General features: G+C 41.5%; 4 protein-coding genes and 1 pseudogene across 6 annotated transcripts in view; 4 read left to right on the forward strand and 1 right to left on the reverse strand.

Moving 5' to 3' along the window:
• Nucleotides 1-210: 210 nt before the first annotated feature.
• rex1bd (required for excision 1-B domain containing) lies at nt 211-6,665 on the reverse strand. Its single transcript, XM_048253610.1, has 6 exons — nt 6,608-6,665; nt 6,360-6,462; nt 6,076-6,158; nt 5,512-5,716; nt 1,156-1,244; nt 211-1,016 (listed from the first exon to the last, which is right to left on the reverse strand). The coding sequence occupies exons 2-6, from the start codon at nt 6,360-6,362 to the stop codon at nt 944-946; spliced, it is 453 nt and encodes a 150-aa protein (XP_048109567.1). The 5' UTR covers nt 6,363-6,462; nt 6,608-6,665; the 3' UTR covers nt 211-943.
• An 81-nt stretch (nt 6,666-6,746) lies between these two features.
• Nucleotides 6,747-10,684, forward strand: haus8 (HAUS augmin like complex subunit 8). Of its 2 annotated transcripts, none has more exons than XM_048253608.1 (10): nt 6,747-6,903; nt 7,285-7,343; nt 7,460-7,521; nt 7,685-7,733; nt 8,048-8,131; nt 8,591-8,688; nt 9,029-9,187; nt 9,509-9,650; nt 9,893-10,034; nt 10,224-10,684. In XM_048253608.1, exons 1-10 carry the CDS (start codon nt 6,842-6,844, stop codon nt 10,312-10,314), a joined length of 948 nt encoding a protein of 315 aa, XP_048109565.1. In that variant the 5' UTR covers nt 6,747-6,841; the 3' UTR covers nt 10,315-10,684. The 2 variants fall into 2 exon arrangements, with proteins under 2 accessions (XP_048109565.1, XP_048109566.1); XM_048253609.1 differs by having other exon boundaries at nt 8,051-8,131.
• Nucleotides 10,685-11,023: 339 nt separating this feature from the next.
• Nucleotides 11,024-11,197, forward strand: LOC125301311 (annotated as a pseudogene).
• Nucleotides 11,198-11,908: 711 nt separating this feature from the next.
• Nucleotides 11,909-15,190, forward strand: sac3d1 (SAC3 domain containing 1). 2 transcript variants are annotated; one of them, XM_048252500.1, is made up of 4 exons: nt 11,909-12,016; nt 12,851-13,552; nt 13,843-14,212; nt 14,539-15,190. In XM_048252500.1, the coding sequence occupies exons 2-4, from the start codon at nt 12,866-12,868 to the stop codon at nt 14,997-14,999; spliced, it is 1,518 nt and encodes a 505-aa protein (XP_048108457.1). In that variant the 5' UTR covers nt 11,909-12,016; nt 12,851-12,865; the 3' UTR covers nt 15,000-15,190. The 2 variants fall into 2 exon arrangements, with proteins under 2 accessions (XP_048108457.1, XP_048108456.1); XM_048252499.1 differs by lacking the exon at nt 11,909-12,016 and adding an exon at nt 12,026-12,754.
• cpamd8 (C3 and PZP like alpha-2-macroglobulin domain containing 8) overlaps nt 15,000-15,191 on the forward strand; it is a 46,767-nt gene continuing 46,575 nt past the window's right edge. Inside the window, exon 1 of the mRNA XM_048252497.1 lies at nt 15,000-15,086. The gene's annotated coding sequence lies outside the window, so the exon portion shown is untranslated. The remainder of the gene's footprint in view (nt 15,087-15,191) is intronic.

The raw sequence follows: 15,191 nt of genomic DNA on the forward strand, positions 1-15,191 counted from the left end.
ATTTATAATTTTCAAGTATTTTTAATAAAGAAAAACATCTGAGCCTAATGAATTACATATCCTTTTACAGAACAACTCCTAGAAATCAATCATCTAGTCTAGACATTTTTTATTATATTAATTATTAATTGAAACGTTTCTGGCAGAACGTCCCATATGTGTTATCAATCATTTGCCAACAATATTACTGATGGGACCACTTGAACAGACTGCAATTCAACTTCCATTTTATTCAAATTGTCAAATGATGATCCAAGAATTCCCATGACATTTATATCATCAATTCATTATACACTCTCTGTAAGAAGGTGAATTAGGCTACGTGAAATAATGTGACATGAATCAAGGCAACATTCTGAGATCTGACTTTGTGAAGATAACAAGGATGGTTTTAGCAGGTAATGATTCTACAAATGGTGTATAAACAACTGAGAAGTAGGCAGGCAGGCTAAAAAATAATAATAATAATAAAAAAAAACTCTGTGAGCGGTCAAGGTGTACGTCAATATTAACATTTTACTGCAGGCCCAAGGCAGCTTCCGATTTCTGAGATGATGTTTTCCAGAGCTGTTTATGGAGCCTGAGTGTACATATCCCACAAAAATAAGTACTTATATACATCAATACTGGCCCACTCAGCGTGTGTCCAGGAGTGTCTTCCACAGCCACTTTTCACTGGGTGAGAGGCCCGATTAGAGAGGCATCAGCAGTCAAGCCTCCGCAAGCAGACAGTCCAGAGAGCAATCAATAATTCATGCTGAACGAGAGGAGAAGTGGTGGGGGACCACTGCATCAGTCAGTGTCAGTGCTGTGGCTGGCGAGCTCCTCTCACCCCTCCTCACATCCGCGGACACCCCCCTTCTCCCCCCCTGAAGCATCCAGAGATCGCCTCTTGCTCATTGCTTCACTCTCTCGCACTCTAGGTGTTCAGTTTCCCCCTCCCTCATTCAGGCTCTTCGGAGTCATACTTGAAGTCCTGCAGGATCTCGCTCAACGCCTGCTGGTTCTTAACGATGCTGTGGAACAGAGGGAGACAGATCAGAAAGGGCTTACTGTCAGCTGTAAACAAAAACTGACAATGGCAATGCCTCAATGAGAGAGAGAAAGAAAGAGAGAAATAAAGAAAGGTAAAGAGAGAGAGAGAGAGAGTCATACTCTTGTCTGATCTCCTGGACTTTCTCCTGGCAGCCTTGGTCATCTGGGTGGTCCTGGGCTGTCTGCTTGGCCAGCTGCAGCTTAGCAGTCTGTGAAGCACATGTCTCATCATCATCAAGCCTTTGAACATCACAAAACAAAACCTCTTAAAGCCAACCAAAACCAGGTCAAATTTGTCAGTGCAGAAAACAACCTCTAACCACATATGGGGCTGATGATTATTGCAATTAATGATACTTGTGTTTGTTGAGCTTGAAGGGGATGATTTTAGTAATTTATGATACTTGTGTTTGTTTTTTTAACAAGCAAAAAGGTGGTTAAGTCCCAAAGTTATTGTCAACCCCGGATTAAAGTAATCCATCGCCGTACTCCATCAATTTAGCATAATATACCTATGCCAGCCACAAGCTGCTGAGGAAAGTATTGTGAGAATAATCAAACTGGGCTTTTGGCCCCAAATGTAAGCGTGTGGAAGGAGGTCAGTTCAGTTCTCCTTGAAATTATTTCAGCGATGTCTAGTTTGGTCAGAAGAGCACTGTACTGCGGAAGCCACACACTTTTAAGATGTGACTGTGGCTGTTCAGAAATTCACCAGAGAGATAAAACTGACCTCTGGTGGTTGAGAGGAAAATAGTGTTCTCAGCTGTTTTATGCAAAATGCTGTCCAGAACCCCAACTTGCCCCAAGGGATGGTGTTACACAAGACCTCATGTTTATAAAGCTTTCTCAGAAAAGTTACCAAACAAAAAGTTCCATTTTACAGCTGACAAAATGATTTATGAACTGTCTTGTAAAGATATATTAAAATGCGTCTGGTCCTTGAAATCTATAAAACCCTTAAAGCTGTGAAATACTTCAAATGCCAGACATTGACAGTAGACTGTCGCCTACTCTGGCACTCACTTAAGACTCTCACAATGGAAGTAAAAATAATAACTTAAGGCACATTCAGCAAGATACCAGCAAAACTTTTTGGTTATTAGGAATAAATATTTCTTGTCTTTGTGGTTGATTTTGGATTAACTGTTCAGGTATCACTTACAGTTTACAATCAGAAACTATTCAGATACAGTATGCATCAGTAAAGGATGCATCCGTATGAAGTCCAATTGAGTATTTTCAGAACCTTTCAGTGAATGGTGGCGAGTTGATTAGGTAATTGTTGCCAACAATTGCTGCAGTTGTTGTAGTGTGGAACTACTCCACTGAATTTCAACAAGCTACAGATGTTTGCTATTGCCCATCAATACACATTATATTGAAAGCGTTGAAAGAAGCATGGGATACTGCTTTCGGCGATTAGCTTCAGCCAGTTAGCACTGTCTATTTTGGTGCCAAGAAGTTTTTCCCCCTCATAGGCTGGTTGAGATCATGCACAAGTGTGGTCCATTGGTGTGGGGTTTTGGTTACTGTGAACATCGATCATTATAGCCTGTGCACTCAAGTGACTGGTCCTTGATATTTTTTGTGCAACATGAAACAAAATGTTTGAATACGTTGGCGGTTATTTTCATACTTTTTGGGCTAATAAAGATGACATAATATCATAGACTGAATTCAATAAGAGTGGTGACCTCCACAGTTTGAAGCAGCATAACCAGCAGCTATCATGGATTAGCAGCAAGGCAAAAGACTAAATCAAACCTACCAAATCAAACATGCCACAACATCCATTACCACAAAGGCTAATGTGACATCTAATGTTACATCATCGTTAATGTAGGGCCGCAACAAGTAATAGATGAATCAATTAGTTGTCATTAATTATGACTGCCGCTAGCGAAGTGGTCATATAGGGATTGTCAAAGTCCCTCCATTGTCATTTCATCCATGGGGGGGTCTAAAAAAAATTAGGTTATGTGTACATTTAGTGACTGTACACCCATTGGCCTGTAGATGGCGGTGCACACATATACACATGCACACACACACAGGCACCCACATACTATCGGTATTAGAACGGCCGATACATAATAAAAAATTCAGTAGGATTAAAAGAAAGCCAAAATAAATATTCATCATCATCATGGCTGCATTTCCAGTATTGGCGATAAGTAGTCGTTTGTCCACTAGATGGCGCATCGTTGCAGTGAGACGTAATTTTGTTGCAAGTTAAAATTGGGTTGGAAAAACAATGGACGCTTCCTACAAGGACTGTAATTTACCGCACAGAACATCTAATAAGGATAGGACGATGTTCACATGAAATGTAATTCCCATTTCTTCTTGAAGCCGAAATAAATCTGAGGATGTTTATCGGACATGCTTGGTTTTTACTGCAGGTACGTTAATCTTATAATATCAATAAGGACCTAGGTAATGTTACCGTTAGCGTTGGTTGAGTGATGGAGGCCAATTTGATTGATTGCATTTGTAGAAACCTATAAATGCGGTTATACCTAGCAAATTGATAGCAGCACTGTAATTGTATCTTTCGACTGTCATTTATTGCACGTGCTACAAAATCATTCTGTGCAATGAAAGATTAGCAACGTTACACCGATCTGATACAGTTTTGCCTATACATGCGTGAGACTGAGACGCCTGTTTATTTTGTTTTAAGTGCGTGCAGGGTGTGAGAGGGAAATCAATGTGCTTTGGTAGTTGTAGTCTGTGAAATTAAAAAGCATGTGTGTGTGAAGTATTCAAATAATGACACCTTCATTTCATTATGGCTGCTCATAGATATATAGGCCTATACTGACAGATCTATAGACATGATCTATGATGGCTGCTTTAGCAACACACCTTAAGCTACTGTGTAGTGGGTCCCATTTAGAAGTGGCTACTTTATTCGCGCTTTCCTTGACTCATGGAGCTGCGTGAATTTTATTACAACTTTTCGCCAAAAGAAAAGTTGTAAAAGTTGAATCCATTGGTTTCCAAAGGAGATTTTATTTGTGTCGCCAGCATAGGCCTATTTACAACATAAATTGTCAATAGGCTATCTTATAAGCCTACCTGTAGCTTAGGGAAGCTAACAGCTTTCTATTAGGATCTAGTTTGTTAGTTACAGTTTTGTCATAACTCCCTGATACATTTTTGCATTTAGAATAGCCAGAGCGTGGATATCTCAATCGGAAAATTAAACAATATCGGGTGCCTATGGACTAGGCTGGGTGAACCCAGCCTGATCTGCCCGCTATTTATTTTTGATTTCTTAAAAGATTGAGCTTGGTCTGATGAAAGCCAGACTAGCCATGGACCTCAGTTACACAATGCAAGGGGACATGAATCAGCCTATATTTGCACGAACAATAACGGACAACAGCTCTTCCACTTTGGCCCGTTAAAATGTGTAAGTCTAGCGACGCATTTCATCAAGGCTCATTTGGACATGTCAGTTATTTGCACCACTGGTTAGATGTAAAACAGCATTTCGTTTCAGACTACTGTTACTTAATTTGTGCATTAACAATAACGTTTCAGACTACTGTTACTTAATTTGTGCATTGACAATAAAGTATTACATGAACTAAAGATGACTAAAATCTTATGTAGAAGAAGAAACATTCACAAAAAATCCATCCATCCAAAAATGACCTTTGTTCTTGATAGCTGTTGAAAACGGCATGGAACTGACAGAGATGTTTTTGTTTATAAATACATAAAAAAAAAAAAAAAAAAAAAAAAAAAAATAAATAAATAACATTATGCTGATACCTTTTGCTTTTCCCAAATACAATGTAGCCTACAGGTGTAAGTGACCTTTCATCAATCCAGTTGCAATGGATGAACTGTGATGAACTGCCCTACTTGTGATTGTTTAGAGATTTTAAAGGTTTTATAACAATGCTACATCTTCTTTGGCTATTCTACAATCTATTCACCTTTTCAGCACCAGTAGGCTACTTTCTGTGCAGCAGACACACACACTCAGGCATGCCAAACAAGCATACACAAAAGTTTCAAGAGTGGGGGATGGAGTAAAATATGGAGACAAATTGAAGTGTGATTTATTTTTCGCGGAACGGATGTACAGGATTGAGCGGCGGTCATATTTTGTACCGCTATGCGGTACATCTAGTTTAATAATTGAATAATAAATTCATCTTCAACTTTGGCAATCGGTGAATCTGTTTGAGTAATTTTTTTCAACATTTTCTGACCAAACAACTAATCAATCTTTCGAGGAATTCATCAATAGATTATTTGTTATAGCCCTACTTCCAAACTCTTATCTTCTATGTGAATTCAGAAGATATATTCCTGCTGACAGCAATTTTCTAAGTGGCATCTTTGTCAGAATTTTGCTTTAAGGTGACATTTGTGTTCCTCAATTAATATGACTTCAGGAAACAATACAAGCCTGCCATGACTCTTCTGTTGGCCAGCTCCATCTGATGTGAAGCTTACCAGCTCAAGCTTGACTTTCTCCTTGTTCTGTAGCTGGTCAATGTGCTCTGCGAGGTCTGAGCGGTCAAAGTCTTGGTCCAGCTGGTCTTTAATGTGCAGCATCTCTTTAGAAATACCAGAGAAGGCTTTGGTTATCTCATGGACCAGCTGTTTGTAGTGGTCAAAGTCGTAGTGGGGGCCAGTCCTCAAGTAAGCCTCATGACCCCTGAAGGAACAGAATAGGAAATTGAGAACTTCACTGTAGCCATACTGATCAAAATGTCAAGTTAGCTAGGTTGACATAATCGTTCAAAACAATATGAAAGATGATCAAATGAGCATCTGACATCCAGTTGTTAAAGGCTCTCTAGTAGCAGTTAGGCAAGTCGAGACCTGATTGTAGGCTATAATCAGAATCTCATAGGAACCATGTTCTTTCACAAGACTTTAACATTACAGCAGCTGCAGAAAGAAATCTGCATTTTGGAAAGTGCTTAATAGGACATTGCTGCAACAATAAAGGTAGGCCTACACAGTGCATTAACGTTAGATGAATTGCTTTACCCACGTGTATTATCAACTTACTCATTGAACAACTTGTAAGCCTCCACGCGTTCCTCTTGAAGGGCGTAAAATCTTTGTACAAGTGTTTTGAAATCTGACGAAGACTTACAGAGGAATAAAAAAAAGTTTAATGTTACACGGGTGCTCTCCTCTCACCAAGTTATGAAGGTATGTATGTAATCATTGAATATGTAAGATTATTCTAAAATTGGTTTGGATGGAGTGCGTTCAGCATGAAGACTGCAAATTAGGCAGACACAGATAAAGTCATTTTTAAATTACATAAAAGATAAGTATCGACTTACCATTACAAATGAAAACAAAAACAGTTCATCAAACTTCGTTGTATATCGTTAACGTCTTCTCATAACGTAGCCTACAGAAAATCTCACCGTGAGACTGCAAGACCTGTGCCGAACACACCACAGTGAGTCATACTGCGGAAGTGCTCACACTTCAAAATTAAAGTGGTCCTTTTACCATAACATATAAATATATCTAAAACATTAGACATAAAAATGACTTTATTTTTAAACATGCAGAATTAATGTACCTTAATATGTTTGGCTGACGCAATTTTTTTGACCCCAACAAACAGACTGGTGACAGGACAGATTAAAGGTTTCTGCAACATTCTACACACTCCTGTACAGTAGGTGGCGGTATGAAACAATTATACGATGCAATCTGCCAATAAACTAAAGAAGAGGAAAAAAAGGTAATTTGTTTGTTAGTCATTTGTTTCCCGACGACTCTTTATTTTTGTGGCATCGGCGCCAATCTACGAATGGCTAACAAAAGGTTTGCATCAACTGAGCTTCAGAAGAGTATATTGGGAGATGGTCGAAAGTGAGTATCGATAACAAGTACAGTGCTCTTTTTAATATGTGACACAATGTGGTCCAAATATTCGGTTGTTCAAGTGTGTGGCTGCTGTCACGAATGATTACACTAGCAGCTAGATGTCAACATCAGAAGCAACAAGCCTAACGTTAGCTTGTTTTTGCACCAATGCTAATTGACGTCAAACATTTTAACACGTTTAGTAATGCATACGTAATGCCAGGTAATATTGTATAAAAAACAAGTATGATAATTCTTAGTATTAAGTATTATTCGAGAAGAATGTATTGTGACATGATGACCATCGAAAATGTCATGATGGTTAGTCATTAACTGCAGGTTTAATAAATAGTCAGTGTAAATGAATAATAAGCTTGCATTTTGCAGTGGGGTATCCGGGAATGAAAATGTCAGTGGAAACAGTGGGACGCGGAAAAAGGTTAAACGTGAGTGTCAGAACTCTATCTGTGGTCTGTTATTTTACATTCATTAGAGACCACATCTCAAACGATAATTTTATTGACTTATCCCTTGCACCATATCCCCTGTTATTGCACCACAGCTGTCGTTACCACGGTGAAATCTCGCTATATGCAAACAACAGGGAAGAAACCTCAGCCTAAGGTAGGTCTTGAAGTATTGGAACTGTCACTTGTCATAGTCATTAGCAATACGAATCGGCAATGAAGGAGATTGTACCCTTGTGATGGCATTAATTGAATAGGTTTACAATATACCCTCTGTTAACTAACCCTAACGAGGAACTTTTGTATGTATTCTCTTTTAGCCTGCAACCCCTAAAAAGGCGTCCCATGACACCATATTACAGGAAACATGTGAGTAGGGACAGTGGATGGGAATGCTTGACCAGTGTCGTTGACCTAATTTAAGATGTCTGTAATGCTTTAAGATTGAGGACCGGTGATATTTTGCTGTTTGTGTTCAGCCTTCAATATCGGAATTCATTTCACCATTAAACTAATACAATTTGGTTTGCCTTGTTTATGTCTTTGAGGACCACTTTAGGTTAGAGATCAGTATTCAAAAGATCTTAGGTTTTAAATTGATTTGATTTTGGAACAGAGCTTGCAGATCAGTGAAAAAAAGTGATTAGCTGTACATAATGTTGGAATGTTGTCTTTTTGCTTAGCAGTAAACTGTGACGGTGTGTTGCAGTCAACAATTCTTGCTGGTCATGCCTTGCGGCCAGATTTTGATATGTCCGCCATTGTTGGTGAGTATGAGTTCTACATGATGGGATCTTTGAGAGATATGTGGACTGTTGTGCATAGGGGTTTAAAGGTACACATGTTTGTACTGAACCTTTTAAGTACAGGATGTTAGGTTTAATACAGAACTGTACTGAATATACCAAATTGATTCTTTAACAGTAATCAACAGTAGGCTTTTTTGCTTGCGGACCATGTTTCAAATTTGAGTTCCCACACAAACATATTAAGTGGCGGAACATATGTCAGTTTAGTAGGTTAACAGCAAAAAAAACCCATTTGATATCTTTTCAAAATACTATTCCCATTGCGCATTAGCAATATTGTCAGAGAATTTTAGGTTAGCAGTACCTACAGGTTTGCAAACCAAATGATGACTTCAAAACGGAGGTACACACCAAACCGTGAATTTTGTGTACCGTTACACCCTAAATTGTGCAAGCACCATATATGTTGTGTTACAGAGAAGCCATCGACTCCTGGGCCCCGGAACACAGAAACCACAGAGTCTAAATCTAAAGTTGAACTCCAGGCATTCCTTGACACGTATATGGCGGCTAAGGTACCCCAATGATGTGAAATTCCCAGTACATTTAAATGACAAGATGAAGCACCAACATTTGAGATACTGGTGTAGTGTGGATTTGATGTTAAATCAGTGCCTTAATTTGCTGGAGACTACACAAGACCGTTTTCTAAATCTCAGTTTGTAGACTTTTATATACTTATATACTTTTATGTACCTTATAATAAACAAATGACTTGTGTCCACTATACTTCCTACCCATTACTACACATATTGTTTAGATGTAGACTGGAAAAAAAACGCCTACTAACAGCATTTGAGAATTTGTGTGGTGGCATGCTGAGTAAGGATGTGTGCTCATGGAGTTGTCTTTCAGTTGGATCATAACACGATCATCATGAGGGAGGAAGCAGAGAAGGAACTTCTTGCCATGATGGAGGCAGAGAGGGAGATGCAAGTTGCAGGGCGAAAGAAGAAGCGTCAATATCACCTGAGAGCGAAACAAAATCAGCTGAACAGCCTGTCGGATGCACAGGTAACTTCACAGGGTCTCGTCTTATTAGCATTCCACAGATGTCTCTCCCTGGTGGTGTTATGGTACTTGAACTAAACATGTACAGCTGTGAGAACTTAGTGAGTTGGGCTGTAAGTCATGATTTTGTGTTGTAAGATGGTGTTATCATCTCTTGAGTTTCTGGGTATGTGGCCCAGTGTATATATATATTATATATATATATATATATATATATATATATATATATATATATATATATATATACTTTTAAATGGTCAACCATGACATCATAATGTTCCAGCACAAGTTGAAAATTGACAGTTCACCTTCTTCTTTTCTCAGATTGCTGCACTTAGCCCAGTGGCGGCAGTGGCCTCTCAGTTTACTCAAAACTACCAGATGCTGGCCACAGCTGTGGATGCCACACGTCATGAGCTGCCAGTCAAGAACCTCCACATGGAAGATAACCGAGAGGAGTTTTTAGGTCAGGAGGTGCAAGTGATGGATATCACCATTATTCAGACATGTTTAGGTTCACACTTGTACAAGGTTATCATAAACATTTGTAATGGATAAGTCTGGGCTTTCATTGACTTTGGCGGGTCTTCAAATATTTCACTCTTAAAGTGTGGGACTATCGCACTATTATTCTGACCACTGGGTCACACAGTATTTTCGTGGTATTCATTAACCCATCTGCTTGTTCTGTTGGATGTGACAATGCAGAGAAGACCGAGTCATGTCTGAAGAGAAGTGAGGAACTCCTACAGCAGCATATGAATGTGATGGAACAGGGAAGTGAGTCTGCTTGTGAGAATCTGAACAGAATAAAGAATTCAGCCTTGGATCTTAACCAGCAACTAATCAGGTAGGCCAATGAATGGACACCTTCTCTGAGATGGTTTATTCACTGTCTGGTATATTAATTACCCTAGCTGTCTGGATTCAAAACTGTAATGATTGTTATGTAGAAGTATGATAGTCAACTTTTCCCAGGGCAAATGGTTGTGCTTGAGAGTTTACTAATTGACGTGATGTCCTTTCCCTTTTCTGACAGGGGGGGCTCAGACCTGCAGGAGCTCTCCTCCCTGGTGAGTCAGCTGACTGTTGAGAGTTTCTTGGGGAAGGAAAATCTGCTCCTTCCATAACCATCTCAGTGCCTGAGAGTGTATATGCCAGCCAGTGACCTTGATTCCAGCCCTGAGTTCTTAGGATCTTGGTTACATCTGACTTTTGTGGTGTTTTGTGGTGTAGATTTGTGTATTTATATGTGTGTATGAAATAAATATGACTAGTGCATATATATCTCCTATACCATTTTCAGGGGGGCTGAGCATTGTTGCAGACTTGAATGGTTTTTACCTGTCTGAAACTGTACAGTAATTATATGACCATTTGTAAATATGTCTTATTACATGTTTTCCCCTAGCTGAAAATTGATTTGGAAGAAAGGACAGACAGAAATGCTTATAGAGTTTGTCATTTTGTACAACTAATAAACCTTAATGATTGAACTTACATCTGATGGTTATTACTTACTTTGTTTCACACAGTACTGTTTACCTGGGTCCACAGTCCAGGGGAGTATTCTAAGTATGTGGTTTAGTGGCAAAGCTGGGTTAGTTAACTCAGAGTAAGTGGTAAACCTCCTAATAGAAGAGCTGTATGGCTTCATTCTCCTAACAAAACAATGCCATAGGGCTCTTGTTGTAGGAGGTTTAGCACTTACTCTTAGTTAACTTACCCTGGTTTGCCACTAAACCACGTACTTGGAATACCCCCCTGAAGGGTCAGATATTTTATTGTGTATGTTGATATTGTGTACACTAATCTCTTTAACTATTAATTTTGCTACATTTCGCTTCTCGGCCTTTTGGCTAAGATCAAGTGTAGTATCTGTTCTTATCAGTTTAATATCTAATACGTCCTCTACCCGAGGACCATATATTAATTTGATTTTTGGAACAGGGAGACTGTCCGCTCCACACATCGACCCGGTATTGCAGTGACTCCAGGAATGGTGCACATCCTTTTTTCTGGGGCAGCCGTGGCCTACTGGTTAGCGCTTCGGACTTGTAACCGGAGGGTTGCTGGTTCGAACCCCAACCAGTAGGCACGGCTGAAGCGCCCTTGAGCAAGGCACCTAACCCCTCCCCGGCACTGCGCTGGGATTAGTGTGTGCTTCACCTCACTGCGTGTTGAGTGTGTTTCACTAATTCACGGATTGGGATAAATGCAGAGACCAAATTTCCTTCATGGGATCAAAAGAGTATATATTCTTTCCTTTTTCTTATATTTTCTTATAGATATTCTGGACATATCTTCCTTGGCTGTTGTAACAAGCACATTTTTCTGATGTGGGATTAAAGGCTTATCTTATTTTATCTTATCTTAGTGGCACATCTATTTTGGGTTCGTTTATTTGTGTTCGATTATTAGGACATGTATGAATGAATGAAGTTTTCAGAAGAGGTAGAATTTACATTAACTGTAATGAAAAACACTACTAGGGAACGATCAGACAGGACGTCTGGTCCTTGCAGTGAGGTGCGCCTTTTTTATGTTTCATGACAGTAAGCGTTTTGCGTGCTTCTTATGCGCTCAGAGCGCCTAGCGTTTTTCTCGACTCCCTGAGCGCCTCCATTTGTAAAAAGTTCAACTCCAAGCGGAAAAGCGCAGTCGTTTTTTTGAAAGCATAGCGCACCTCGCGTTTTATAAGCCGTAAAGCGTGTCCTTTCTGATCGTTACTTTACATGTTGCAGTGGACTTTTATTTTGAATGCATAGCGGATGTGTGCATCCTGTCAACTGTCCCCGTTCATCTGGGAACGCAAAGTTCTTCTAAAAAGCTGTAAGTGAATGTCCAAATATTGCGGCTCTTTTTGCGAAAACTAGCTGTTTCTGAAAAGTTTGTAGCTTCGACGAAATGTGTACTGAATAACAATTTCAAACAACAGCGAGCACGGAGAATAATTTAGCCTTTACAACAACCTAGCAAAATCACGTTAGGACAGTGGACCGGACCGTAACGAGTGAAGCTAGCGTCATGATTTTTGATGTGGGCCTACCAGACTGATCCCAGTCATAAATGTTTTTTTCTGTAGCAATAATGACAAGAAATCTCTAAGGGAAAATGGGAGGGAGAAATTTGGTGAACATTGTTTTGAGACATTAAGCCACGTTAATCTTAATGTCCCCATGCTCTCGCCTTGATTTCGCTGAATTGCTAAAAGTAGGCCTAGTGAAACGGCGTAATCAACAATCACCGTTGTGTTCACTGTTAGGTATCCATCAGGGGATAGGCTAATGCTTGTTAGAAATACTACCAGCATTGCACAAGTCGACGTATTTTATCGAAAAGACCTTTATTGTTATTTGTTAAGATGCAAAATTGCACTGCATCTAAATTTCTTACATGGATTACGAGTTTAACCGCAGTAGTTCTAATGTAAGAATAAAATGTTTGAGTCTAAATTTACCTATATGCGTTTTTTGGTGCTGCAATGGGTTAATCAATAGTTGTACAGCACAACCCTCAAGGGCTTTTAAATAAGCTCAAAATAATTGAATGGTGATGAACCGCGAGCATGTAAGTAGACTATTTTTTGAGACAAATCAGCATCTCTTTCATGGTCTGTTTGTCTAATGTATCTATTTTTCTTGTCATCTATGTTTGTAAATACAGTTATCTCTGTCTCCCATGAACGGGAGACCTAACCACCCAAGAAGAGGCAGAGGAAGGACTCAGCATGGATGGAGACCACAACAGGAAGAGGGCGAGGCGCGTGCTGGGCGATCAGAGTTGGCTTATCAGGAGCCCCAGGGGTGGGGTCACCCACAGAAGAGGAGACCCCAGGGTGACGATCGACCAGAGCCATGGGGTAGACCACAGCAAGAGCACTGGAGAGCGCAGAAGGACAAGAACAGACCGCACCAGAACTGGAGGCAGAGGCCCGAGCAGGATAGACAGCAGTCCCAGAACTGGAGACACAGGTCAGACCAGGAGGATAGAGCGCAGCCGGATGGGACACTGAAGCCCAAACAGGACAGACAGAACCAGGGATGGACACAACAGCCAGAGCAGGAGGAAGTCCAGAGGCCCGACGGCAACCCTCGGGGCACCTGCATGGCCATGTGTCCCAGGCGTGAGCTGCAGGACCGAGAGGCCCAGTGCAGACTGCACCACTTCGAGATGCTCGCGGGCACAGAGAAAGATCGACGGCCAAAGGCTGACCCCGCTCGCATGGTGAAAGAGTACTCCCGTCCTGCCGCGGGCAAGGATGCCACCCAACCCAGTGACCTCCGACCCCCGGCTGTGTTGCTCAAAACGGTCTGCTACCTCATTGATGAAATCGCTGCCTCCCCGACCCTTCAGCCATGGACTGAGGTTAGAGAGAATGATCTCTGTCTCTTTGGTCCATCTGTAGCAATAATCACAAGAAATCTGTAAAGAACAATAGGAGAGGTAGTTTGTCTCCTATCTGATGGATCTTTCTTGTTTTACAGATGCGTGTTTGAGCCATTTATCTTACTACTATTAACTCATATACCTTCAGATTTAAGTTTTCTATGTCAGTCTTCATAAAATGAAGAGTGATTGTGCGATGGTGAAACTTGAAACCATGCTTCTGCTGTAACTGGGTTAGCAATGTGTGATGATGGTGGTGTACCTTTCAGGTGTACAGCTTTGTGTTTGACCGCCTGCGGAGCATCCGACAGGACCTGATCATTCAGCGGGCCAGTGGGGCCGAGTGTGTGGCCATCCTGGAGCGGACGGTGCGCTTACTCATCTACGCCTCTCAGAGGCTTTGTGGAGAGCCGCTGCAGCTCTACGACCCCAAGATCAATGACACGCACCTGCAGGAGAGCCTGAGCTGGCTGCTGGAGAGCTACGGCCAACAGGAGAACACACATACTGTAGACGACGAGCATGCAGTAAGAGACTCACAAGTGCCCAAGGGCACACCCAAACAGGGCGATGGCACACACCAAAGCCAGTACAAAAACCAAGAGGAGTTTGAGGCTCTCAACCTGCTCTACAATCTGGGTAGGTTATTACAGTTTTTTTGCCACAAACACTAAATTGCATACACTTCCTTATCAACATGCATAACTTCACTACATTTACCACCGTTTTACCATTGATGCACAAAATTGGTTACATGCCCCATTTACAAATACTACTGCTGTTACCATTTCCGCATACATGTAAAGTTCAACCTATATAGGCTCATCTTCCAATATCCTTATTTATCACAAAAGTGTCTTGACTAAAACTTTCATAGATTTACTGTTACACCAAAAAACGTGTCTCAGTAGAAATACTCATGTACAGTGAGATGCTAATCTAGTTTTTTTGCCTCTCTCTCCTAGGCTGTGCGCGTGTGATGCAGCACGTTTTGGAGCTTCCCGCTCGTGTCCGCTCCTCTCCAGCTGTGTGCTTGGCGCTGGCAGTGAGTCGGGCCTTCTGCGAGCGCAACCCCGTGCGCCTGCTGCGCCTGGCCGACCGGCTGGACTTCCTCCAGGGCTGCGCCCTCCACCGCCACCTGCTGGCCATCCGCCGCCAGCTGCTGCAGCTCTACAGCCACGGGCACAGCAGCCGCAACTGCCGCTACCCGCTGGGCCACCTGGCCAGCCTGCTGGCGCTCACGGAGCCCCAGAAGGCCGAGCGGCTGTGCCTGGCGCACGGGGTGGCGGTCAGCGGCGAGTGGGTGGGGTTCAACAAGGTCGACTTCCTGGAGACGCCCAAGGAGGAGGTGCGCTGTGCCAGCACACACGAGAGGGAGCTGGCGATGGAGAAGAAGGTGGCCCACATCATTCACGGCCATGTCTGAATCTGAGCCTGGGCATGATCGTGACTGGGCTTCAGTAGGTTTAGAGGAGCCTGCTCAGGAATGTGCCACTCAGGACTTTTGCCAGAGGTGAGAGTGAGAGAGTGCGTTGCTGTTCTGTTGAAAGTGTTTTTTAAGATGTTTGACGTGTTTAATTTTTTTTAAAAAGTTCTAATAAAGAATGTGTTTGTTTAC

The sequence above is a fragment of the Alosa alosa genome, chromosome 9 (genome assembly GCF_017589495.1).
Source record: "Alosa alosa isolate M-15738 ecotype Scorff River chromosome 9, AALO_Geno_1.1, whole genome shotgun sequence".
In the NCBI taxonomy this organism is placed as follows: Eukaryota; Metazoa; Chordata; class Actinopteri; order Clupeiformes; family Clupeidae; genus Alosa; species Alosa alosa.